The sequence below is a fragment of the Trichomonas vaginalis genome, chromosome VI, assembly GCF_026262505.1.
Source record: "Trichomonas vaginalis G3 chromosome VI, whole genome shotgun sequence".
Lineage (NCBI taxonomy): Eukaryota > Parabasalia > Trichomonadida > Trichomonadidae > Trichomonas > Trichomonas vaginalis.
Genome location: NC_067208.1, coordinates 222,690 through 247,759, shown reverse-complemented (window position 1 = coordinate 247,759; position 25,070 = coordinate 222,690). Strand labels below are relative to the sequence as shown.

General features: G+C 33.8%; 12 protein-coding genes and 6 pseudogenes across 18 annotated transcripts, besides 4 other annotated features; 6 read left to right on the top strand and 12 right to left on the bottom strand.

Annotated features, from left to right (window-relative positions):
• Positions 1-20,468: part of a mobile genetic element that runs on past the window's edge.
• Positions 1-25,070: part of a mobile genetic element that runs on past both edges of the window.
• TVAGG3_0777300 lies at positions 218-456 on the bottom strand (annotated as a pseudogene). The gene has a single exon. A coding segment is annotated over exon 1 (239 nt).
• TVAGG3_0777290 (repellent protein 1 family) lies at positions 625-975 on the bottom strand (the record flags this gene model as incomplete). Its single annotated transcript, XM_051246185.1, has 1 exon — positions 625-975. One exon carries the CDS (start codon positions 973-975, stop codon positions 625-627), a length of 351 nt encoding a protein of 116 aa, XP_051081660.1.
• On the bottom strand, positions 2,606-3,033 carry TVAGG3_0777280 (annotated as a pseudogene). The gene has a single exon. A coding segment is annotated over exon 1 (428 nt).
• Positions 3,078-3,346, top strand: TVAGG3_0777270 (uncharacterized protein; the record flags this gene model as incomplete). The annotated part of the gene is made up of 1 exon (XM_051246184.1): positions 3,078-3,346. A coding segment is annotated over one exon (269 nt), but the record flags the coding sequence as incomplete, so codon positions are not given.
• Positions 7,069-7,826, bottom strand: TVAGG3_0777260 (annotated as a pseudogene). The gene has a single exon. A coding segment is annotated over exon 1 (758 nt).
• On the bottom strand, positions 8,076-8,767 carry TVAGG3_0777250 (annotated as a pseudogene). Its single transcript has one exon. A coding segment is annotated over exon 1 (692 nt).
• On the bottom strand, positions 9,701-10,429 carry TVAGG3_0777240 (organellar and viral DNA polymerase type B; the record flags this gene model as incomplete). Its single annotated transcript, XM_051246183.1, has 1 exon — positions 9,701-10,429. One exon carries the CDS (start codon positions 10,427-10,429, stop codon positions 9,701-9,703), a length of 729 nt encoding a protein of 242 aa, XP_051081658.1.
• On the bottom strand, positions 10,881-11,366 carry TVAGG3_0777230 (integrase core domain containing protein family; the record flags this gene model as incomplete). Its single annotated transcript, XM_051246182.1, has 1 exon — positions 10,881-11,366. The coding sequence occupies one exon, from the start codon at positions 11,364-11,366 to the stop codon at positions 10,881-10,883; it is 486 nt and encodes a 161-aa protein (XP_051081657.1).
• On the bottom strand, positions 11,415-11,966 carry TVAGG3_0777220 (integrase core domain containing protein family; the record flags this gene model as incomplete). Its single annotated transcript, XM_051246181.1, has 1 exon — positions 11,415-11,966. A coding segment is annotated over one exon (552 nt), but the record flags the coding sequence as incomplete, so codon positions are not given.
• Positions 12,007-14,180, bottom strand: TVAGG3_0777210 (annotated as a pseudogene). The gene has a single exon. A coding segment is annotated over exon 1 (2,174 nt).
• On the bottom strand, positions 14,328-15,200 carry TVAGG3_0777200 (organellar and viral DNA polymerase type B; the record flags this gene model as incomplete). Its single annotated transcript, XM_051246180.1, has 1 exon — positions 14,328-15,200. A coding segment is annotated over one exon (873 nt), but the record flags the coding sequence as incomplete, so codon positions are not given.
• TVAGG3_0777190 (uncharacterized protein) lies at positions 15,218-15,994 on the top strand (the record flags this gene model as incomplete). The annotated part of the gene is made up of 1 exon (XM_051246179.1): positions 15,218-15,994. The coding sequence occupies one exon, from the start codon at positions 15,218-15,220 to the stop codon at positions 15,992-15,994; it is 777 nt and encodes a 258-aa protein (XP_051081654.1).
• TVAGG3_0777180 (uncharacterized protein) lies at positions 16,394-16,804 on the bottom strand (the record flags this gene model as incomplete). Its single annotated transcript, XM_051246178.1, has 1 exon — positions 16,394-16,804. The coding sequence occupies one exon, from the start codon at positions 16,802-16,804 to the stop codon at positions 16,394-16,396; it is 411 nt and encodes a 136-aa protein (XP_051081653.1).
• Positions 18,693-19,013, top strand: TVAGG3_0777170 (uncharacterized protein; the record flags this gene model as incomplete). Its single annotated transcript, XM_001299500.2, has 1 exon — positions 18,693-19,013. The coding sequence occupies one exon, from the start codon at positions 18,693-18,695 to the stop codon at positions 19,011-19,013; it is 321 nt and encodes a 106-aa protein (XP_001299501.2).
• On the top strand, positions 19,239-19,766 carry TVAGG3_0777160 (protein of unknown function, DUF4107 family; the record flags this gene model as incomplete). The annotated part of the gene is made up of 1 exon (XM_001299501.1): positions 19,239-19,766. The coding sequence occupies one exon, from the start codon at positions 19,239-19,241 to the stop codon at positions 19,764-19,766; it is 528 nt and encodes a 175-aa protein (XP_001299502.1).
• Positions 19,912-20,238, top strand: TVAGG3_0777150 (uncharacterized protein; the record flags this gene model as incomplete). The annotated part of the gene is made up of 1 exon (XM_001299502.1): positions 19,912-20,238. The coding sequence occupies one exon, from the start codon at positions 19,912-19,914 to the stop codon at positions 20,236-20,238; it is 327 nt and encodes a 108-aa protein (XP_001299503.1).
• Positions 21,597-21,624: a terminal%2Cinverted (terminal inverted repeat of Mariner transposon ID:TVAGG3_0777120).
• Positions 21,597-22,175: a mobile genetic element.
• TVAGG3_0777130 lies at positions 21,693-22,175 on the top strand (annotated as a pseudogene). The gene has a single exon. A coding segment is annotated over exon 1 (483 nt).
• TVAGG3_0777110 (uncharacterized protein) lies at positions 22,858-23,094 on the bottom strand (the record flags this gene model as incomplete). Its single annotated transcript, XM_001299503.1, has 1 exon — positions 22,858-23,094. The coding sequence occupies one exon, from the start codon at positions 23,092-23,094 to the stop codon at positions 22,858-22,860; it is 237 nt and encodes a 78-aa protein (XP_001299504.1).

The following is a 25,070-nucleotide window of genomic DNA, read 5'->3' as shown; positions in this document are numbered from 1 at the left end:
TGTATCGTATGCTTGTATATAACTTTCCATTCTTCCATTCCTTCATAAACGCTCAAACTAACTTTACCCTTTCTCCCTCGTATCTGATAGAATGTATTTTCACGAGGAACGAAGAACAAATTCTTGAACTCATGACCGTTGTAGTTTGTTATCTCAATAGTTTTCGTCATTACATCCAAATAAAAATTTTCAGTAAAAAATAAAACTAATGAAATTTTTATTCCTCACTGTCGTCTGCTTTCTCCAACTCTTCTAACTTCTTCCTAAGTTTAGCAATGTTGTCCTCATGAAGTTTAATCTTTCTCAAAATTCCTTCTCTATCTAATGGTTGTTTATCTTTCTAAACTGAACTCTACCATCCTTCATAGTATGAATGTAAAAACCTTCTGGAATAGTTCCTGATTTAATGTATTCTACCAAAAACTTTTGTTTCATTGCTTCAGTGACTTTATTCATTTCAATCAAATAAAAATTTTAATATTAAATAAAAATAACGTTATTTTTTCAGTAAGGAAACGCAGGAGTTTTACGATTTATTTTGAGGAGTAGGTTCTGGTTTAAATGTTGGAGTCGGTTTAGGAGTTGACTTTTGAATAGGAGTTTGTACTTCCATAGGTTCAGGAGTCATTGAAGGTTTTGCTTGTGAAGGCGTTGGTTTTGACGTGGTTTTGGCGAAGGTGTTGGAGTTTGTTTAACTTCAGCTACTTCAGTATTATTTACAACATTTGCTTTATTTCTTTTCAACATCATAACTGCTCCTGCTGTAGCTAGCAAACCTAGTGGGAGACCATATCTTATATAAGGACTTGACCAAATGCTATTTTTGACAGGAGCTGGTGGAACACCTAACCTTGGTGAGACTGCTCTTTGCCATTGTGCAGCTCGTAAGAAATATTCAATAGGTGCTCCATAATCGTTTGGTAAAGTTTGTTTCATAGATGGTGAAGGTTCACGAGAGCTTGATGAAGAACTCATTTATAAGCTTTAAAATAAACGTTCATCCTTTATTCCTCACTGTCGTCCGCAGCTAAGTTATAGTCATCTAATCTTATTATGGGGATGCCATTAGCACGCACCTGAATGCAAAGCAACAATCCCTCATAAATCCAATAAGTGGCTTTGGTACGTTTTCAGTTGCTAGTTCAATAGGTCCTTTAACAGACAATTTGTATGTTATTGGAGCAGTAGATGTTTGACCTTGCTGGAAGCAAAAGTCCACTTCTGTTGGAAAACCACATAAGAAATGTGTGTTGTCATAGCTATCCCATTTATGTTCCACACTACCATCATCCACCAATGACCTCATAACATCTTCATTAAATCCTATCATATCATTGTTTGTATTGCAAGCGTTCGCAACCATTTCATAAAATACAGGTCCATATGATTTTTCAGGTTCTGCAGGCATATTTCCATAAGCTCCCATGGAAAGCTGAAGATATTTAAACTTAGGGTTCTCAAAATTAACATAATAGTTGTCTTTCTTTCTAAATAGTGCCCAAATACTTTTAACATTAATAGGCGTATAAGCTGCTGTAAATGTTGCACTTGAACTATCTGTATTCTTTGAGAATGAACCGTCCATAGGAATCCAATCCATAACTTTAACAGGAAAACATAAAGCCTCGTTTGTATAATGTTCTACAAGTTCTGTATAAATGTTAGGGTCTAAAGAGAATGACTTTGGATGAATGAAACATTCATTAAAATCCATCTTTGTTCGAAATAGTTGCTGGGTTACAGTTGTAATAGTAACTGTTCCACTAGCTTCTACTGCCTTCGTTATCATAGTGAATGGTTCATTCCATGGAACAAATTTATTTGTCGGTGGATTTGAATCTGAAGCAAATGCAACTTTAAGAGTTGGATTGAAAGCAATGATATCATTTACAGATATAGATGTGCATTGTAAGGCGTCGCTACTGAACTTTACTTTAAGCTGAATGTTACCAGCAAATGCAGGAATAAATCGAATAGCTTCTAATGGAAGGAATCTTTCTAACAGGAATTCTTAAACGAAGCTTAAAATCAAATGATTTTCCTGCTGTAATTGGACCACTAACAATTTGTCCTGTTCTGCATGTTCCCGAATGACTCCATACATCTTCATGTCGAGTCTTTGAGAAAACATCTACTTTCTTTATTTGTTCGGTAGTTTTGAGTTTGAAGTTATATATGCTTCTTCTCTTGCGTTGTCTTGAGAATATACGATACGACCATTTGCAAGGATTTGATATCCAGCAACTGCATAGAAAGCGTCATCGAAACCAATCCAAAATCCTGGTGGGTTTGTTTTATTGGAACCTGAACCAATTTCTTTATCTGCAATAAATTGACCTTCCATTTTATACGTAATGAATGTATTGTAAAGGTCCAACATATTTTCACCAGGAGGTGAGAGATTGAATGTTACCCATGTGTTATCTTTAGCAGTTCCAGGTTGTGATGGAATCTTTGCGTCAGAATATTTTCTATTAGTGTCACCAATTTGAACTGCATTGTCTATGATATCGAAATATGAGCGAATCTGATGAATATGCTCTGCTGGAGTAAATTCGTTTAGCTGTTCGTTCTGCATGTATTTACTTCAGATAAAAATATCTATTTACTTCATTATTCTCACTCTTCTTCTTGGCATTCGTGGTGGAAGTTGTTTCTTGACATTTTCAATGAACTGTACATTCTCTTTTGTCTCAACTTCTTTCACTGGTGGGTCAGGGTTCTTTGACTCGGTTTGTTTTTCAATGAAATTCACGAACTTTGCAATAAGCTCTTGGTTCGTTATTGAAAGTACATCTGGCTTCTTTTCTTCTGGTTCTTTGGTGGCTCAGTTTGAACAGAAGGTTTTATATGGGCTTCGCCCTCGGTGCCATGCACCTTAATGTTGTCGCTTTCTGCATTCGCTAATGGAACCTTTCTTTTTCTTACGTATATTTTACCATCTTTACTCTGACTTACGTAATAGAAAGGATGTTGTATTCCTCTTGCGTCATTTAATATAATAGACTCTCGCTCTGATTTTGACAAGCTCATTTTACATCGGTTAAAGTTTTAAGTTGATTTTTATCTGCAGTCAAATGACTCAGACAAGCCCTACGGACAAGACCCAAGGGGTCATAGATGTTGAAGCATTGAAGAAAGAAATTCGTGAGCAAATTTTATCCGAACTGAAGGAACAAAAACAAGAACAAAAGCCAGAGAGACCAAAGAGAAAACTTAGTGAAAAACAACTTGCTGCATTAGCTGCTGGAAGACAAAAGAACCCACGTTTGCTGGCGAAGAAAGCTAGAGAAGAAGCAAAAGCAAAGGAAGAACAAAAGCTAAAGAAGCTGAAGCAAAGAAAGAGTAAATGGTTTATTTTTATCCGAATTAAATGTATAGACAAATACCTTTAACTGTTGCGTTCAGTAGTGAAAACCCTGACGTCAAAATAAAGGGGAACAGAGTAACGTTTAAGTTTCCAACAGACTGGATTGTGAACATAAATGAAGAGAAGTACATTGGCATAACATCTATGTATATAACACGTGCTTTCAGAAAGGTTGACTTTATACTTCAAGTCGAGATAGAAAATGACGAACAGTCTTTAAGCGCCCAAAACATTCACATATACAAATACTTTAAAGACGATACAACATTGTTGCAATGTATGATTTCATTTAATGAGATGTTCGAGAAAAAGTTCAACATTGAAGTACAAACTTTACAGCCTTTACGTGAGTTTCTTGCACAACTGAAAGAAGAAGGTAGTCAGCCACAACTTATAGACTTTCATTATGAATTTAATGAAAATGAAGATGGAACTCATGACTGTCAGTTGTTATATATTCACCATTTAATGAAGTAGCTAAAGAGAAAGAAAATCCATTACGTATAAGATTTCAAATCTCTGAACCAATGATGATTTTAAGAATGTTTTCAATTATGATGCAATGCTTCCGAGGAAAAATGAATTTTCAAAGATTGTAACACCTGGCATTTGGGATAGAAAGCAAGCTATATTATATTCAAACTTAAGTAAGGGAGTTGAAAATGAGTTCATTGGTCATACAAGAACTTCACCACTCCAAATCCTAAGTATTAAATTACTGGCTTCAATCGTGAGTTTTGGATAGACATGTTCTCCACTCATGACCATAACTGCCAGTGCTCTTACCTCCAGACCATAAGGACTGTCTCTACATTGAAGCACAACTTTAAACTCTACAATCGCTGTATTGTAAAATGACCACATCTTCGCTGCCTAGCTTATTTTTATCACGAATGACTCACTGCTGACAAAAATAAATGACCTCAGAACTTCAACTTACGAATAAAGCTTGTTTTAGTCGTTATTGAGAAAGTTGAACTTTTCAGCAAAGCAAGGACTAGAAGACTTACATAAGTCGAATGCAATCTCTTGACCATCATGAAGTGCTTTGTAAAGTTTCATTAAACTGAACTCAGAGTCTTTGTCATATGTTCCTTGCGGAACCATTAAACCTTTATCTTCATCATGAATAGCATTGAAGCTCAGGAAACATTTCATTAGCGGTTAAAGCAATAACATCTTGCTTCACGCCTTTCATTCTGCAGTGAAATGCAACTTCATTTAAATCATTCGTGAGTAAGTCTATGTAGTCTTCTTTCCACAAAATATTTTGTATGCTAAACTTTGTTTTCCAGGTGTTATTTCTGCAAAGTCAGAATGAAATGACCAAGTTTTTCCTATAAGTTCTCTACCGTATCTCTTCTTAAACTCTTCAGCTAAACGGGATGTCTTCATTGTAAGATGCATACTGTCGGTATCGCTATAAAAGATGTCCATGTCCTCTGCAGTACAGAATACTTCACACATTATTTTTCGACATAGACAGAATATTAACACCAAGTGGACAAAGTTAAAGTGTCTGCAAATGCTTTTCGTTAGCTTGAAAATAGTTTTATCTGAACCATCCAAACCTTCGAACTTCACTATATGGTTGTAGTTTCTTATGCATATCTTATAGCATCTTTGTCATTTACTATGGTTATTTTTGACTCAATAGGAGATAGAATAGTTTTGCCATAAATACTGTTCAGAATGAGCTTTTATATTTCTTGTAAAGGATTTCTTCTTTCTTATACTTTAACCTTAACTCAAACAACTTCTTTACTTCATCTCTTATTCTCAATATCTCTGTTTCCATCGTAATAGTATCCTTGCAACACTTCACATTTGACACCTTGATATTTTATGAGGTCTTGTAATGTTATATGGTCAACATACATGAAACAGCAAGTGTTTGAACTTCTGGAACGTTAAGTTCTGGATTTAGTTCAGGGTCGCAAACTATTAAAGAAAGTGTCTATGTATTCCAATCTCTGTTATCTTAATGAGAACAAAGAAGCCAGACATAAACTTTTCACCAATGGGTTCCTTTTGGTCGTCATCGAATAAATGTCTCATGAGATACTCTGTGCTTAACATTCATCCTTCAATACTTTTGGAATTCCTTCTAAAGTATAATCTTGCTATAGCTGAAGGATATAATGAAACAGCGTCGAAGTCAGCAATGAGTTTCTTTTTGCTCTTTTGTTTCATGTTATCTGACAACATACATCTTCCACCTTGAATACAGCGAAATAAATTCTCTTGGTTTATTTGAGAGGTCATATAAATTTCCATTCGGGAAGTACACTCTGTTCTCAAATATTTGTTAGCAATAGAACAAATACTAACGTAGTCATAAACGTTTAAAAAACTCTTTCAATAAGTCATTGCGAACTTTACAAAACCTTCTCTTAAAATTCTTACATCTTGTTTGCAGTAAAACGTGCTATATTTTCTAAGTCGAAGTGGTTTTCATCTATTCTGCAACCTTTGATGGAATCTATGTTTTCATAAATGTATCCATCATGGATAAACTTACATGCTTCAGAAATGACACCAGTTCTGTTGTCATTTGCTAACAAAACACTGCTGTAGTAGTTATATGGAAATACTTCTTTCGGTCCTGTTTGTAAGTTAAACATAGCAGGAAATAGTTTAAGCTTCTTATTTATAACACTGTAAGAGTCTTTTATAATAATTGCCCGTCCTTTATATAAGCCAGTTATTTGCATTGTTCGTGAACCTTTAATGATGGGAGTTCCTTTCACTTCTGTCATGTGTCTTAAGATGAAGTTTATATCATAACTGAGGTTATGGAAATATATTAAACTCTTGTCAGGAAGTCGCTCCAAAAATTCTGTTGCACAGTTTGACCCCAAATGCTTTCACTCACTGAACCATCTTCACTGTCATAACAGATGTTAAAAGCTTTATGAAAGCCATCCGTACTACACTCAAAGTCAGCAAAGAAAACGTGCTCAGGAATGAACTTGCACTTATTTTATTTACTTCTTTTGACTCTGCTTTCTTCTTCAGTTGTACACAATACTTTGGAGCATATGTCAAATCTTTAAATGGTGCAAGGTTCTGTTTATATAAATCAGTCGTATATGTGAAAAGTTCTCCATAAGAAATAGGTTCGAAATATTTGCACTCCCACAATGTTTTCATAACATCCCATAACGGTGTTGTTCTATCATAACGAACTACATATTTGTTCTCTCTCTTTGTATAAATCTTCATCTGTTTCTCAATGTTCATTCCACCACACTCTTTCAAGATTTCTATATAGTTGCGAATGAAATATGTTGTCATTGGTAATCTTTCATTTAGCATGTAGTGGTCTTCAACAAGAAGTAAGTCAATAGTTCGAACAGTTTTACATTCTTTTGGTATGTATCTCTTTATTTCATTATGTCTTGAGTCATTGAAATAACCAATGGTAACATTGAATGCTATACCTGTTGAATCGGAAATTTCTTGTACTTTACTTTGAGGAAAGTCTCTAACACGAATGACTTCTCTCATGTGGTCAATAGTTTCTTCATTTACTCCAGCCTGAATGCAAGCATAAACGAAACAATTGTCTTCTGTCATAAGTGTTGCAGTTCTTTTGTTCAGTTCATTGAAGATTTGGTAGCGTTCAAGATTTATAGGTAATGTGCAAAGATACTTCCAGAACTGACCGCTTCTCTTCTTATAAAACTTCTTTTCACCAAGGATTATTCCAGAAGTCATCTATATCTGTTTATCTCCTGTTTGCTTAAGTCTTTCAATAATCTTTTCTGTCTTTCTGTCAGTGTGCTTTCATCTCTATATGGTCGCTTTTGGTTTCCTTTCTTTACATCTGACATCGTTAAGCCTTCATATTCTGTTAAATCATACATCTTTATTTCAGTAAGATTCTTTATGTTTGTCAAGAAGAAGTCATAGTGCATTTCAACAATACCTGCAGCATTTGCTTCTATCTCTGATATAAAGTTCTCCTTCAAGAGCTGATGTAGTAATGTTCCAATATTATTGAGGTTTAACATAGAACATTCATACTTTCCACCAAGTTTATAACATACCATCCATCTTGTTGGGAGTTTATTTTAATCTTCTCTAAGAGTCTCATGAAAACCTTACCGAAATGTTTGTGTAAGTAGTCTCTGTTTGGTTCATCTAAAGCTTCGATGTTAAAGTCAATGAGTCTATTGCCTGTCTTAACATTCCTCTTCCTATTCTCTTCATCTTTCTTTAACCATCTCTCACCTTCTTTTGGTTTGTCGTCAATGGAATGAATGACATCGTTAGCTTTGCGAACTTGTTCTATAGCACTTTTAAACATCTCTCTTCTCTGTTGTTTCAGTGTGTCGTCTCTCTTTCGTGTTTCACCAACGTTTGCATTTGTTATGTCAAACATCTCTTGACGAACATCATGCGAAAGAGCTTTACGAGTATGACCAACGTTCGCATTTGTTATGTCAAACATTTCTCTTCTTACTTCATGAGGTACTGAACGTCTATGATATAAGTCAATAGCAACGTCATTTAAAGGAAATGCTCTTGCATTTATGAACTCATGAATTCTATCATAAGTTATTTCACCATTGTAGTCATTGAGGATGTCAGCGAGTGCTTTTTTGTTTGTCGCGTAATGTTTTGCAACATCTATGTTAGCTTCTGTAAGAAGTTGTTTTATTTCCGAGTGTTCTAACGTGGCACCCGACGAGATTTTTTTTCATTCTTCCTCTTTGAAGTTATCGAAATATTCTGTTATTTTTTCCTTCAGTAATGTTAAGTCTTCTTTGAATGTAAGTATTGTGCAACCTTTGATGTCATAGTGTGTTTGAGGTAACGTATCTTGAACTATCTGTTTAACATCTTCATTCGGTGTCATTGAAATCGGTAAGTTTTCGCAATAGAACCAATTTCTGTCAGATTTGTAAATCTTAGCAAGGTCGTAAAAGCTTTTGTTGTTTCTTCTGACTAAATGCAACATAACCATGTCACTGTCTTCTTCTTTCTCCAACTCTTCAGTATATATCATATACTTATAACTCTTTTCCTTTCCTTTTGGTACTGAACGTGGTATTCTTTTCTGTATGCTTTTGTCTTTGGATTCAATGACTTCATCTTTTGCTTGAAGTTTCATTTCCATATCTTCACGTTCTGCTTTATATAGTTCATCTAACATCATGAAAATATAACAAGCATAACGAGGTGAAGCCCACATTGCTACAGCATTTACTAAAAGTCTATGAACATAATAACCTTTCAAACCAGGAGCCAAATTCTTGCGATTTTCGTACGGAATCTCTTCTCTCGGTTTTCCGAGGGAAGCAATCATATGAGGAAATTCTTCTAAAGTTCTTTTGTCTGTTGGTTTTCAAACCAATGATATGCTTGCTTTGTAGAACGAAGAGCGTTCATTATACTTTGCATTTGGTACATATCGTCTTTGACCGAACGAATGAGTCTCAATTGTTTGTTATACTGTATGTATTCATATTCTTCATTAATGGCTTCATGAACGATAGCAGTTGTTGTGTTCTCTGTTGTTGACATATCTGTCTTTATATTCCGGATAAAAAAATATTTTATAAAAAACTAACTTTATTTTCTGACTTTCACAAAAGACCAAAAATAAACGCTTTACATGTATTTTTCAGCAACTTCGTCAAATAATTTTATAGCTTTATCTATCTCATCTACTTCAAACGTTTCTTTACCTTTCATGGGAGCACCATACCTTTTCGCAAACTTTTCAAGTAGTTCTGTTTCTGCAGCTCTCATATCATTAACGAACACAACCTTGACTCTATTGACTGTACTGTCATATCTTTGAGTTATATTATATGTTCTTCCTATCTTATATCTCTTTGTATTGAAGTCCTTCGGTTTCTGAACGATGTAAAGTAAGCCTTCACTGCAACGTTCTGAGTCGAATGAACCATAAGTTATGAAGTTATATCCAACAACTGGGTCAATCCATAGAAGAATTATTGGTATAAGACTTTTGTCTATAAGATATGCTCTTGTTCCATAGAATCTTACTGATATCATAAGCTCAGGATTTCTTGTCAAAATTTTCTGAGTAGAAGCATTTCTAACCCAGTCGTTTGTTTTCTTTCCAGATGGAGATATAATGTCTGACAAAGAATATTTGTTGTATTTCTTTGAGTATCTTACGTTTAAATTACCTATTCTAACCACTTTGGTGTCATTGTCTATCTTTCTAACTGTTTCAAACTCAACCTTTAACATTACTGTTCTTACATACAAGATAAAAAGTTAGAAAAAATAATGTTTATGTTAGCATGTTAGATCTAACACGTTTTCTAACCACTTTTCTAACATAACTATTTACAAGCGTTTTACATGGTATATGTTGCGATGGTTCATGACTTTAAACAGTTTTGTAGCTTCTATTTCTTCACGAAGAATATCAAAAATTTTAACTATGCCGAAGGTTTCTTTATACTTCTTCTTGACATCAGATAATAGGAAATCGTCAGCAGTTGGATAGTTTTTGTTCAGAAATGCTAACATGTCCATTTTATCTTCTGCTGGTTTCTCTACTTCTTTCTTTAAGTCAGCATAGTCGTTTCTCATACGTTCTATCTCTTTGACAGAATAGTTATATTTCCTTATTGCTGCTTTACATTTTGAACATTGTGGGTTCATTTTTGCGTTATACATTGAAATAAAACCAGCTAGAACAACTAAGGCGTCAATGGTTTTCTTTAACTCAGAATATGTAGGTCTGATTTGTTCGTTCCATATTTTACATCTTTTATCTTTATCTCTTATCTGCCATACGCATTCAGCAACTAATGAAACAAAGTTGTCGTATGTCTTAAACTCCCCAGATTTATATATGTCAGAGATGTTCTTATATACCATGTCGCAATCTTTGTCCATAACTTTATGGTTGCAATGATATCCTAGAAACTCATAGTTTACTTTACGTATGAACTTCTTTATTTCTACTGAGTCAGTTGGTTTCACTTCTATTTCATCGAATTCATGAATAGTGAGCTTTTGTTGTTGGATTTCAGGCAATTTGGGTAAATGGTCAATAATATCCTGCATGTCATAAAGATACTGTTCATTTGTTTCATCTTTCGCACTACAGTCTAAATTACTTGTTAAAAGTTCTTGCTTAATTCTTTGTATTTCTGTCTCAAAAGTATATGAAGAAGGAATGAAGCTTTTCATCTCTACTAACATAGATGTTGGATTCATAACTAAAGAGTTTGGTGAAGTTGTTGTTTGAAGTGTTGTAGAACCTATTGTTGAAATCATATCTTTACATACAAGATAAAAATTTTTCTTAGAAAAAAATTAGCGTTATTTTTCTTTCAAAAGGAAATGTCAAAAATTCATGATTTTCGAGAGTTTTAGACCATGTTAGAAAAGTGGTTAGAAAACGTGTTAGATCTAACATGCTAACATAAACATTATTTTTGGTGTAAATAAATGGTACCATTAATGATATCATGACTGTTCTCGTTCATGTCTGATTTACATCTAATGAAAAAGTTTAGAAGAATTTTCTTATTCTTTCTGGCATATTTTTGTCTTTCCAGTACTCCCGCTCTAATGGTCCCAGATGTGTTGGCTTCGACTCTCTCAAGTTCTTAGATGGTATAACATCTTCAACGCCTCCTTCATATCTTACTTTATAAGTGTCATCGTTTGTGTTATAGCCAAGTATTTCAATAACAACTCCTCGCTTTGCTTCGTCAATGGTTTCAGCAAGTTTGCCATTACTACTTTCGACTAATTTATGACGAGGATAAAACGCAATAGAGTCGTCGGCAGCTTTTATAAGATATCCATTACCTTGCGTAGAGTCTACGATATAATAGTTTCTACTTAACCTTAAACGTTTCTTTGTCAACGGTTTGTCGTCAAGAACTACACGAACTTTTGTACCAGGAATGAGGGTAAATTGTGTTGAATTTCTGATATTTTGTGTTTGGCTTCGTTTCTTTTGTATATACTTTTCTTCTTGTTGTTGTGTCATTGAATTTGGTGTATGTCCTGTTGTAGAATGTGTTGAGGAATTATATACTTCGAGAAAGTGTTTCATTGTTTCTTCGGTAAAGTCTCGCTCTTGATTTAAATCTCTGAGAGTCCTTATGAAGCGGTTTATGATGCCGAGTATGTTATGGTTATGGTCTTCAGTAGTGTAGTGAGTTATGTTATGCTTAATGAGAAAATCTGTGATTTCATTGCTGAGGTATGCACTGTCTTGGTCTGATGTTAAAGTACTTGGGCTATGTTCTGCTACAAACTTTTGTAAAACTCTTAACACTTCACGAGTTCCTTTATTCATCATTATATACGCAAAAGCTTTGCGAGTGTTAACATTAATGAAGATGAGGAATGGTTTATGTCCTCCTTTTCTGCTTTGAATGAGAGTGTCAAATTGGTATGCGTCAGGAGTGTTGGAGTAAATTGGTAAAAAGTAGTCGTAAGGGTTTATTTTTGTTTGATGTACAACATTTTTGTCAAAGAACTTTTTAACTTCAGCTCTGTTAGTAAATCCCCAACTTTTTGCTGCTTCATTGAACTTCTTAAATGACCTCCATGGATGTTGTTCGAATACTTCTTTCAAGCTCATTTATGTAAAGTTAAAGATTTTATTCTAGGCTCAAGCGCGTTCATTGAACGCGGTACCATGCGAATACAGTCACAAATGGTGGCATATAATCTGCACCCGAGCCTGTTGGATTTGTTGTGAAAGTGTGTGAATGATTACCTGTGGTTCCACAGAAAATACCTGTGCTTGAATCTACTGGGTCACTTGAAATATCATATCTATTCATTCCCTGTCTATCCGAACCTGCTGCAAGATTTGTATAACCTCTTTTTGTTATTGAATGTGAATGGTTTCCTGTTGTGTTTGTAGTTCCTGTATGAGTGTGCGGTGGAAGGTTTGCTTCTTTAATTTTCTTCGAACCTCCTGTTTGCTTTGAATATCTAGCACAGTATAAGAATTTATCTACAATCTGCTTCCACGTACCAAAACCCAGAACTGTTTCTGGATTTGTTGAGTTCATTGACGTATAAATAGAGCCTATAGGATATAATGTTTGAAGTATTTCTGTCTTTAATGTTTGAAGCTCTGTTTTGTCTGCTTTTTTATCTAACATTGCTGGTAGTTCATGTGTTTCAAAGTTTCTGACATGACCTTCGATATTCCTGCAACTGTTATCTAAATTGTTAAGAGTATCTTTTACGCTTGTACTTGGATTTTCTAATGGTGCACTTGAACCAAGGGTATAGTTCAATATTATGTCGTCTGCTCTAACAGTAGTGAAGGATTTATGTGTATGATTCTTGTCAGCTTTATTATCATATAAATCTTGAGCAGTGAATTTAACATTATTTTCATCGTCCATGACATAAACATTTTTACAGCTAATTTCTTTCTTCGTTGTTATGTTTTCATTCGATGTTAAACCTTGTGGAAAGTTAGGAGGTTTATAATATAATGCATCCCCACCAGTTCCGCCAACCGTTCCTTCAATACTTTCTATAGCAACAGTTGAGAAGGAGTTATGTGTATGTTCTTTATCTGCTTTTTTATCTAACATTGCTGGTAGTTCATGTGTTTCAAAGTTTCTGACATGACCTTCAATGTTCATACATTTACTATTTAAGGAGTTTAGTGTATCTTTTACGCTTGTACTTGGATTCTCTAAAGGTGCACTTGAACCAAGGGTATAGTTCAATATTATGTCGTCTGCTCTAACAGTAGTGAAGGATTTATGTGTATGGTTCTTGTCGGCTTTACTGTCTAATGTAGCTTGAAGTTCATTTATATCGGAGATGTTGTGTTTATGAGATTTCAAAACTTTGTTCATTGCTTCGAGTTCAACTTTGTCAGCTTTACTTTTAATAGCATCTTCAAACGTTATTTTTGACTTAACTCTCAAAGTAAATCTTGGTTCAACTAATACACCTTTAACAGAGAAAGTAGAGGCATAAATTTCATCGTTATAACTAAATGCTTCTGGTGCTTTACCCGTGTCATACTGTACAGTACAGCTTATGTCATAACCTTTAGCACGAATGTATTTATATCTTCTTTCATTGGGTCTTCCGTCTTCACTTCATCACTTCGTGTTAAATATCCATGGTAGTCCGTTATAATCTGTTCGTCTGAAGTTATATAATGAACGTGGTTCTTGACTTTATCACTCAGAGCTAAAAGCTCATTTTTGTCTGCTTTTTCGGCTAATTTCTCATTAACATCATTCACTTCTAATTCAACTCTTCCGCCAGAACTCTTATTATCATTAATCTTTTTCATTAATTCGGTAATTACGTCATAAAGACTATATTCTGTTTTCGGTTTTGTAAATAATGAGTCAAAATTTCTTTTCATCATTACATCGCTGACATTAATGATATCACCAATTCCTTTTTCATTTATTCTCTTCATTAATTCTGCAATAATGACGAATATATAATCTGTTAATTTATTCTCTTCATCGAGGGTTATAGAATGTTTTGAAATTGAATCATTAACTCCTCTAAATAAATCAATAACTTCAGGATACACGTTTTTAATGTCTCGAATAACCCGACCAGTATCCTGTTGTTCATGTTCTTCGTTCCCGTCGTTACGTGGTTTTATATCTCTAACCATCATCAACGCAGCCATAACCGGAGGGTTTGTTGCTACCTGTTCGAAAATCTGACCGTTATGTATGGTATATCTAAATAATTTCTTTGTGTTTGTTAAAACATTTGAAACAAGTCTTTTAAAACCATCTACAAAATTTCCTGTTTCACCTAATGTTCTTGCAGCATTTACAAGCTCACCCATTCCCGCTTTTGACCCCAAAAACGTCCATATTGCATTTATTTCACTCTGTATAGTTGTCCATTCAGCGAAACTAACACCCGCATTCGCTAAGCTGAAAATGAAATTCAGTGGATCGAACTTAATTCCACCTTCTTTTTCAATTTCAACGAACTCACTAACATGAGATTTTAAGTATTCTTTCGTTAAAATTGTTTTCCCCGATGTTATGTCATTAACGAAACTATCACCGTCAAAAGTTAACGAATTCAATTTCGTCGTTGATGCTTTTATTTCATACACCGCTTTATTGATAGTTTTTGGCTCACCTTCTTTAGAAGCATATGAAACATTAATGAATGAATTATATGTATTCGTGAATGAATTAAAATCAATGATTTTCATTAATGACGTCTTTAATGATTCATTTACTGTCGAATCCCTTAAAGTAATTAATGAACTGTCATTTATGAAAGGTACACTGCAAACCGTCGAGTTTGGATCAAATGCTGTAGTTGGTGCAGGAATATTAATGATATAAGTCATTAAATCATTAAGTGACGTAAATAATGTTGTCGTTTTTGATTTAATTTCTTTAGCATCTGTTATATATGGTAATTTTATTTCTGTAGTTTCTGAATTAAAGATATTCGCTAAAATGTTTTGTAAACTGTTTTGAACAGCTGTGTAAACCGTTGAATTCGGAACTCTTACGATTTCACCGTCCTTAATAAAAGGCATTGCACATGGTGTAGTGCTTGGGTCAAATCTTTCGGGATTATAATTCAACATATATTCTAACGCTTCATGAACAGACCTATATACGGTTGTATTATCTTTTTCAATAATTTCACCGTCCTTTATAAACGGCATAGTACATGGAGTTAAAATAGGGTCAAACTTTTCATAGTCCTTCCATGTTATGTATTTCTCGGTATTTCCATCACTGATAACAATATATTTGTCAGTAAGTGTGAGAGAGTATTGACCAAAATATAAACGTTTAGCTCTGTCAGCTTCATACGCATATGCAGCTATACTCATATTTTAATGAGAATAAAATGTTGTTCTATTTGCAAAGTACAGACCCAAACGAATACGGGACAGTAAAGCTACAAACAAACTTAGGTCTACAGAATGAGGCGCTTGCATTCAGAATGGTTGACTTCAATACTATCGCTTCATTCGTTATAACAGATGAAACAGATTTCATGGTGATTGAAATAGATGGAAAGAAGCACGAAATAAGATTTCACAATAATGTAGAATATAAGATGGAAACATTAGCTGGAGTGTTAAATGCTCTCATAAATACTACAATAAACAAGGATAACGAAGAAAACTTAATGAATGTTAAACTTATTGCAGGAGTTTTGAAGTTCAGTTATGCGAAGGAGTTTAAGATACCAAGAATGAGTCATAGAGTACAACTTCTTTTGGGAGCATACCATATGACATTTCCTTTGAAAAGTGTTGACAAAACGATTGAGATGAAATCTGTTCCATACGTATGTTATGGCAATTGTTTGTACATTGAGTCAAAAATAGCTAATGTCACAGGTATTTCAGGAGTTAATAGTAAAGGTTCAGTAGAATATAAATCCTTCTGTTATGCAGTCAATTCAATGTTCATTCCAAACGTTCCTGTCATAGCAACTCATTTAGGTAAATGGGTTCGCATTAGTCCTCATAATTTGAAAGACATGCAATTCAGACTTGTTGACTTTCAAGGAGAGCCTGTAGAACTGAAGGCACCAGTGCGAATGACTGTTGAAGTTGACTTTTTAGAAAATATTAAATGCAACAGCTTACAAGAGAACTCAGAGCTAAAAATATAAAGTATGAATGTTATGTATTAGGTCATGAACTTTGGTTGTTGCTGTTTGATGAAACAAATGAGTTAGTTATGTCAGTCAAGAGAACAGAAAAATATTGTGTTAGTGAAAACTGCACCAAGTCAATAAGATTAGGTTTGCATTATGAAGATGAATTCGATACTGTTGAAGAAGTTTTGGATAGATACTATAAGTTGCTTTAATTTACTAAAACATATTTCAAACAAAGTTTATATTCTGTTGAAAGTTTTGTATATTCATTCGAATATTTATACTTAAACTCAACTCCTGTAGTTCCTGGTGTTTCAATGATGCGGATGTTACCTATTTTCATGAATAGTGGAGTTTGACCACAGCATTCAATTTCAGGGTCGAGATAGTCAATGACACATTGTTTCCCTGTTATTCGTGATATAACATTTCAAGGTCCTCCTTTGTTAGAATTATTTGGTTCTTACTTATAAGATTTATCAAAAGCTTCTTATCGTCTTTGAGTAAAATTGTTTGGTATAACTGAAGAAGGTAATGGTCTACGTTATCTGAAGGATTTGTTTGAACATTTGTGTAAGGGTTGTCGTTGGCTTCTCTTGAAAGAATTTGGTCCAGTGGTGGATACTCTAACTTAATATCTGATGTAGCGTTAGCGTTTGAAGCTGAGTTTAAATTCACGGATTTCAGCTCTGGTTCTTTTTCTTTCAAACACTCCGAACTATAGTTCTTTATGACAATATTGTTTGTCGTTCGTGAGTCAACATTTGATGTTGGTTCAATTGGAACATTAACGGCACCAGCTAAGATGGATTTGCTTCTCATTTCATATAGAATAAAAACCTTTTATATGTATGAAATGAACAATATACTCGACAAGGGTTTGAATGTAAAGCTAACGAATGAAAATATTGTTGAATTCACTGAGACAGGAGCTGTGTATAAAGATGTAGAACTACTGAACAAAAGAGCAAAGGGAAGAAGCAGGAACATGAACAAAGGGTGGAAGCCTATAAAAATTTATGTCAATGATGGCTCAGGAGGTTCAAACATAAAGTATGCAGAAAGTTATAGAGTTTATGCTCTCAAAGGTGAAAAGCCTTCATTTAAGAACAGCTATTCTAACGCATATCCTCAAAAGCTAACGGATGGGGAAGTGGATGATATGAATGACAGCAAAAATATTAACAGAAATGGCGACAGAGATGCATGGAATTTGTTTACCATCAGTCAATTGAAGGTTAAACTTTAAAACAATGTTGGTCGTTCCCATGGAATATTTTTGACTTTAATGGTATTAGTCATGATATGAATCTCAAGGTATGAACGAGGAGAGATGAGAGACTTATATGCTTCCCAAATTTCTTCAAAAGGTAATGTTATACCTGACTGTTTCCAAATGAGTTCAATATCATAACGTGAGAAACCTTGAAAGATAACGAAGTCAGTTATGAGACGTTTTATGTTTAAAGCAAGAAAACGCCATGTTTGCATAAGTATTGCTACAGTTAAATGGTAATGTCTGACTTTAGTTATGATGTTAGCTAATGGTGAGTCTGGTTTTGACACTAAACCTTTTCCGGCGAAGTCGTCACAAACGAGCAGAGTGTTTGAAGGATACTTTTTGAAGGGGTATTTTGAAAGTTTTGATAGAATGTAGTTTGTCAGTCGTTTCATATCGTAAACTCCTGAGTACTGACGTAAGTGGTGTTTGTCAATAATTCTTTCCATCTCTTCTGAAGTCTTTTGCATTCCTGACTGTATGAACTCTACGATGACATAATATTTCCTCTTACGTCGAATGTAACGTTGAAGAAATTCAATGAGTTCACTGTCTGGAACTTTAACGACAGAGGCTTGAACTTTTGACATAAATGTTTTCGCTGTTGAGTCCATAGAGTCTGAAGTTGCTGATATAATGATTTGGTCATAGTAAGAGTCGTTTCCTAAACGCTCTGTTATGAGTATATGACGAATGAGGTTAAATGTCTTACCTGAACCCATCTTTCCACAATAGAAATAAACACCATTTGAACAGAACTCATAGTCCTTACTGAAAGGAAGAATGAGAGAAGAGTTAAGTTTGTCTGTAGTTTCATTCATGTCTTCATCTACGTCATGTATTAAATGCTTCATTTTATCTCCATTAAAAATGCAAGTCAGAAATATTCAGAACATAGCACCGAGTCTAACTGACAAGAGTATAAAGATATACTATGAACACGTTATGATGAAACCTACCAAAATTCAAGAAAGTCAGTATACTTATGAATATCCAAGACACTGGGTAGAGTATGTAGGAGGTGAGAAAGCTATTGAAATCAGACAGGTTCGAAGTATTCCAGCAGGAAGGACAATATTATTGAAGAACTTTAATGTTTTGAGATATAATGATGAAACAAAGAAGCAAGATAGTTTCCCTGTTGCTGTGTATGTGAACTTAGATACAGGAGATGACATGAAAGTTTTTAACACAAAGCTTCAAACGGTATTGAAAGAACAACTTATAGCAGAAGGACATCCATTACCTTCAGAAGTTACCATAGCATATAATTTTGAAACAAACTCAATAGATTTTAAAGTCGTCTCTGCAAAGAAGTCAGGATTTACATTTAATGAAGCAGATGTATATTCGAATGAAAACTTCAAAGCTATTGCATGGTTAGATAATGACGATTGCTTTAAGAAAATCTTTAAATTCAGTGACTCAACGATGTCAATAGATGACCTTCGTGGAATGTTACCATCGACGTTTACAGTAGAAGGTTCAGCAGGATTGCTTACAAGATTGTCAATTGGTGGCATTTGGTCTCGTGAGAACATTGTTATAAAATCCAGTATAAGTGAATTTGCTGAAGAATCTATATTATGTCTTTCAAACTATATGTATTCGCCGCCAAAGCATTATAGTATAACAAACTTTGTCAGTAAGTTTAACATAAGACTTGTCGAACCTTCTTCAATGAAAGATGTTGTGCTACCTAAAGATGGAAAGGATGGACTCATTATTGAGATGATTTTAATAGCATATTAAATGAGCTTGTTCTTGAAGGTCATTCATGATGAAATAACTGTTGTAGAAGATGTTAGCAATTGTTCAGACATTTTGAAGCGTATAGATGATATAAGAAATAAGTTAGATAGACCGCAAAGCGGTGAGGGCGAAGCCCGTGAGAACGCTTATGTTTCATTGACTTTCTCCAGTAACGAGAACTTTTATGAGATAATATTGAAGAGAGATGATTTTAATATGGGGTAAATGGTAGCTTGGGCAGCTTTAGGCGCAATGGGAACAAAAGCATTAGCATTTGGAGCAAAAGCACTTGGAGCTTATGACGCAGTAAATAAAATGAGTGGAGGAAGAGTTTCGAAGACATTAGATGCAAATAAAGGAAAGATTGGAGGTTGGGTTGCAAAGAAGTTAAGATTAAATAAAATAGGGCTCATAAATAAAGCATCCAATTTGGTTGCGACTGAGTCAGAAAATGCTTTAGGAAAGGATGATGAGTTTGCAAAACATGCAAAAGACTTTAATGACCAGATGAAAGGTGAAACAATGCATTTAAATAGATTCGATGGAACTAAAGAAAATGTTTCTTCTCCACCAGCGGTTTATCCATACGGACCTTATGGAATGTATGGAAACCCTTACGAAAGACCATTTGACCCATTGACTGGTGGAAGTAACTGGTATCATTACGGCCGAAGAAGAAAGACAGTCAAGTTGGAGACAGACGTGAAGAAAGCAACTAAAAAGAAACCAAGGAAGAGAGTTATAAAGCAATGAATTCAACAGGGTTAGAAATGAGGTTAGAAAACGTGTTAGATCTAACATTCTAACATAAACATTATTTTTGTGCTATGTTTTCATACGTGTGAGGGTGGTGATATCATTAATTTTTAAGTTTATTTTTTATTTTATTTTTATATAAATGACGAAAACTATTGAGATAACAAACTACAACGGTCATGAGTTCAAGAATTTGTTCTTCGTTCCTCGTGAAAATACATTCTATCAGATACGAGGGAGAAAGGGTAAAGTTAGTTTGAGTGTTTATGAAGGAATGAGGAATGGAAAGTTTATACAAGCATACGATACAAACGGTAAGCGTGTTTCATTAGCTTTGTCAAAACTTACTAACATTTATTTTGACAGTGATTTTGACTCTGACGATTGGAGCGACAGCAGCGATACTGAAGAATATGAACTATTGTGTGAAGCACAGCAATGGGAGGAGTTGCAATACTTTTGTAAGTGAGAACGTTTATTTTTACATTAGTGAAGTCGTTTGTGAAAACGTTAGTGAAGTCGTTTGTGAAAACGTTAGTGAGGTGAAGTGGTTGGCGGCTTTGTAAATGTTTAAGGTTAAGTTAGTGTTGTCGTTTGTGTTGTAAAATATACGTTAACGGTTTCGTAAAGTGTCAAATTCACATAACAGGGGTACGGTGGAACGCAGTGCCGTCGTACACGACTTAGGTATACTAACTATATTTAAATAAACTTTATATATATGTAACTTGTTTATTTCTATTCGCAGTATTCAGGTTTGTGCTAAACACACCTTTGGACACCCTATATTACCGCATTAACTACTACTGAAGGTAATATAGAAGCATCTAAATATAACTTTATTGTTAATTATTATGCATATCTGTGCGATTTTTATCCTTTGTTATTTAATAATATGAATATAATCAACTATTGCAAGTGTTCAAACAAAGGATACTTCTGTAGAAATCATATTACTCGTATGTTTTTAGTTGTTTTGACATTAAAACGTTAAATATAAAAAATAGAAAAAAATAAATTCTACTTTATCATTTTAAGTTTAGAAAAAAAAACGTCTATTGGAAGTAATCAAGGAAGAATTTGAATTCATTCAAGACCCGCTTAAATAATGATTCCGGATTCTCAAGACGAAATTTTATTCATAATGTAACACATAAATGAGAATTTAGACTATTTTATAAAAGGAATGGATGTCTCAATTTTCTGAAATTAACATCAATCGCAGTGCTTTGATAAACACATTTAGAGACTCATATTTTCCCAAAGAAAAGTTTCATCCAGTTTTATATAAAATCTTGTTTTCAAAGCTGGATTTCCATGAATATTATAGGAAGGATACAACAGGACTCAAGGACTTGAATATTCTAATATCACAAATAATAGAAAGTCAGTAATTTCCTAAGAATTTTCTTGCTTTCTTAAGGAGTCACGAGCTTAGTTTACAACTATCCAAAATTTCTTACCTCACTTCCGATGCATAGCCATAATCCAACCCTGTTCTTAATAAAATAAACTTTTACTATCATACAGAACAATAACAAAATCAATTCGAAGTCCGAAATCATACCGAAAAGTGCGAATTGAACAGGCCCTTAATGGGACTTCATATCAATGATAATAGTTCTCAGCATGCAAAATTGTAGTATATATATCATTATCTTTCGTTCTGCCATATTCAGATAAAAACTCAAACAGTAAATATGGCACATATTTGTAAACATAAATAGTAACAATTTAGGTTCTGGAAATAAATATATGTGAATTTTGACAAACCACTGTTTTCTCCAAAAATAATATTTCAAAATTTAGAATTCTATTTTAATTCTATAGGGTGTCCAAAGGTGCGTTTAGCACAGCGCTCTATATGAGACTATTAAAGGAGATATATGCTGATTATAAATATATAATAAAAAATATGAATATATGTATATGATGAGTATGTTGTATTTTGGCGCCATGCAGGGATATAAAATGAATTTTGAGACAAGAGGCGGTTTCGCGGGAAATTTTGGCGGGATTTTTTTCATTTTTTTAATGAATCATAAAGAAAACATCCTCGCTCTTGCAAAAAAATGCAAAGACTGTAAAAAAATCTACGAGACATTGGTAAAATGCTTCGGTATGGATGCTCCTAGCTATTCCACTGTAACGTATCATGTTAGGATGTATCACTTCATGAACAAAAAGGCGCCCATCATAAAAATTGACAAAAAATCGCCGGATCAAAGAAAAATCAAAGCAATTCTTCAAGCGCTAGATGAAGACCCAAGAGCATCACTCAGAAGGATAGAGGAGATGACAAAGATACCACGTACAACAGTCAGTTATTATCTGCACAATTATTTGAACTACAAACTAGCGTATACACGTTGGGTTCCGCACAACCTTAATTCAGTTCAAAAAAAAAGTTAGTATGGTTAAGTTGGGTACGGCGGCACTGCGTTCCACTTTACCCAATACTTGTGAATTTGACACTTTACAAAACCGTTAACGTGTATTTTACAACACAAACGACAACACTAACTTAACCTTAAATATTTACAAAGCCGCCAACCACTTCACTTCACTAACGAACTCACTAATGTAAAAATAAACGTTCTCACTATCGTTCTCACTAACAACTTCACTAATGTTCTCATAAATTTTCCTCAATATCTTCATCATCAGTGTTAACCCTATTGTAGTCATACTTGAAGCCATAAACTTTCTCTAACTTCTTAACGTACAATTTACATAACTTACCTTCGTCATCGTATGGTTTAATGATATAACTATTTCTATCTTTATAAACAGTCAATGAAAAGTCAACTGGTCTCGGATGTATTTGAAAGAACATGTTATGCTCAGGAAGGAAGAATAAATGTTTAAATGTATGTTTGTTATATGTTTTGATTTGTATGAGTTGCTTTTGTTCTGTCATTACATCCAAATAAAATAAAAATAAAATAAAAAATAAACTTAAAAATTAATGATATCACCACCCTCACACGTATGAAAACATAGCACAAAAATAATAGAAAATGTTTATGTTAGAATGTTAGATCTAACACGTTTTCTAACCTCTTTCTAACCTGTTGAATTCATTGCTTTATAACTCTCTTCCTTTCTCCAACTCTTCTAACTTCTTCTTAAGTTCAGCAATGTTGTCCTCATGAAGTTTAATCTTTCTCAAAATTCCTTCTCTATCTAATGGTTGCTTTATCTTTCTAAACTGAACTCTACCATCCTTCATAGTATGAACGTAAAAACCTTCTGGAATAATTCCTGATTTAATGTATTCTACCAAAAACTTTTGTTTCATTGCTTCAGTGACTTTAGTCGTCATTTCAATCAAATAAAAATTTTAATATTAAATAAAAATAACGTTATTTTTTCAGTAAGGAAACGCAGGAGTTTTACGATTTATTTGAGGTAGGTTCTGGTTAAAGAAATTATATGCAATGGAAACGAAAGAGTCTATGAGTATATCTTATGTTGTTTGCAAACATCTTACAACATCCAAGTGCTAAAATGAAACTGCTCTCATATATAATTGGAAAACAAGGAACAGGTAAAACACATTCTTTACAAGATATCTTATGCAAAACTGTTAGAGGCAGTTCGAACCCGAATAATGACAAACTTAGAAAATAATCTGTGGCAAGTTTAACTCTTCAATAGAGAATATGAACTCTATAGTATGTAACGAACTCAAAGTAATAGATACAACAAAAGTTTTAAACTCAGATGCTTTGAAGAGTCTTATAACAGACAAAGTTGGAGTTGTTGAAAGAAAATATAAAGACCAAGAGTTTGTGAAAATGTTGTAATTTCATTATGGTTTCAAACAATGCTGTTCCGATGAAGTTAGAAAGTTCTGACAGAAGATATGTAGTATTCGTCAGAAACGTCAATTTTCTCATATGCAAGATACAGAATATTTTGACGACTTATGCAGAAACTTTGACATCTGACTTTCACACCACTTGTTCTCATATTTTCTAGACATATAGAATATTCTAAGTTCAATCCAAGACAAATTCCACATAACGAGAGAGACAAAACATTGTTAGAAGCAAACAAAGATGTATATGAACCGGTTCATAGATGAAACTGACTTGTGTCATTAGCATGAAAGTTCATTGTACGATTTCGTATCAACAATATTGTCAAAGAAATATGGTTATTATGCAGCGCTCTAACGTACATTCTTGGCAAATGTCAAAAGTCTTTTAGACGATACAGAATGGTGTATATACAAAGAAAATTTTTTCTGAGTAAATTTAAAAAAAATATTTTTTTTATTTTAGTTTGAAATGTACAGCATGAGTTTGTGAAAAGACCGTTGGGAAAACTTGTTTGTTAGATGAGAATATGAAATTCACTGTTGTGAGTCCATTTGAAGTCAGAACAAAAAGACAAAAAGAGTTTTAAGCGGCATGGGAGGGAAATAACGGATATGCTAGAGATGAGGATTGGTGGAAAACACTATTTTAAACATGTTTGTCATTGCAACTCATTTTATACCGAACCCCTAAAATCTACCTTTTGTAGACCATAAAAACATCATATAGAAACGCACAATAGACCTTGAAAATTTACGTTGGGTTACTCGCTTCTGAAAACCACCATAAAACAAAGCAAATTTAGAGATATTGTATTCTACATTTGCTCGACGAACTAGAAGATGAAACAATTGAAATTACAGACATATGGCAAGCATAACGTTGAGTTTACTACTATAGGCGAAGAACAAGACTCTTTCTCTTTTATACCGGCTTAAACATATAGGAAATTACAAGTATATTTTACTAAGGAAGGCTATGCTTATGTAAACACTAGAGGATACAGATGGAAAATGCGTTCAAATACTTCTTAACAAATTCCAAGAAGCTATTATGGCATACCATTTTAAAACGTTTTTAAAAAAAAATATTTTTTTATCCGATAGAAAAGATGGCAAAATTCATCTCTCAGTAAATAAGTCAACATGACATGAGTCAAAGATAAGTTAGCTCCATTCGCATATTTTGAATGTTTACCTCTACCATTTTGAAAAAGTCTTCATTTGACAAAGTTATGGAACATCGAACCAAGTTAAGTTTGCTATTGTGACTAAAAATGTGCGAAATTGAAACGATTAGACAAGAAGGTTTGTTAGCAGTCAAAGAAAGTTTTACAGAAGGTTCTCAAAACTCGAAGAATGTAAAGACCTACAAACTTGTTATACCTTATGAACCAAAAAACAGCAACGACTATGAATATTATGAGTCTCTAAGATAGTGAAGTTCAAGGTAAATTGGGTATAAAAGATTTAGAGTC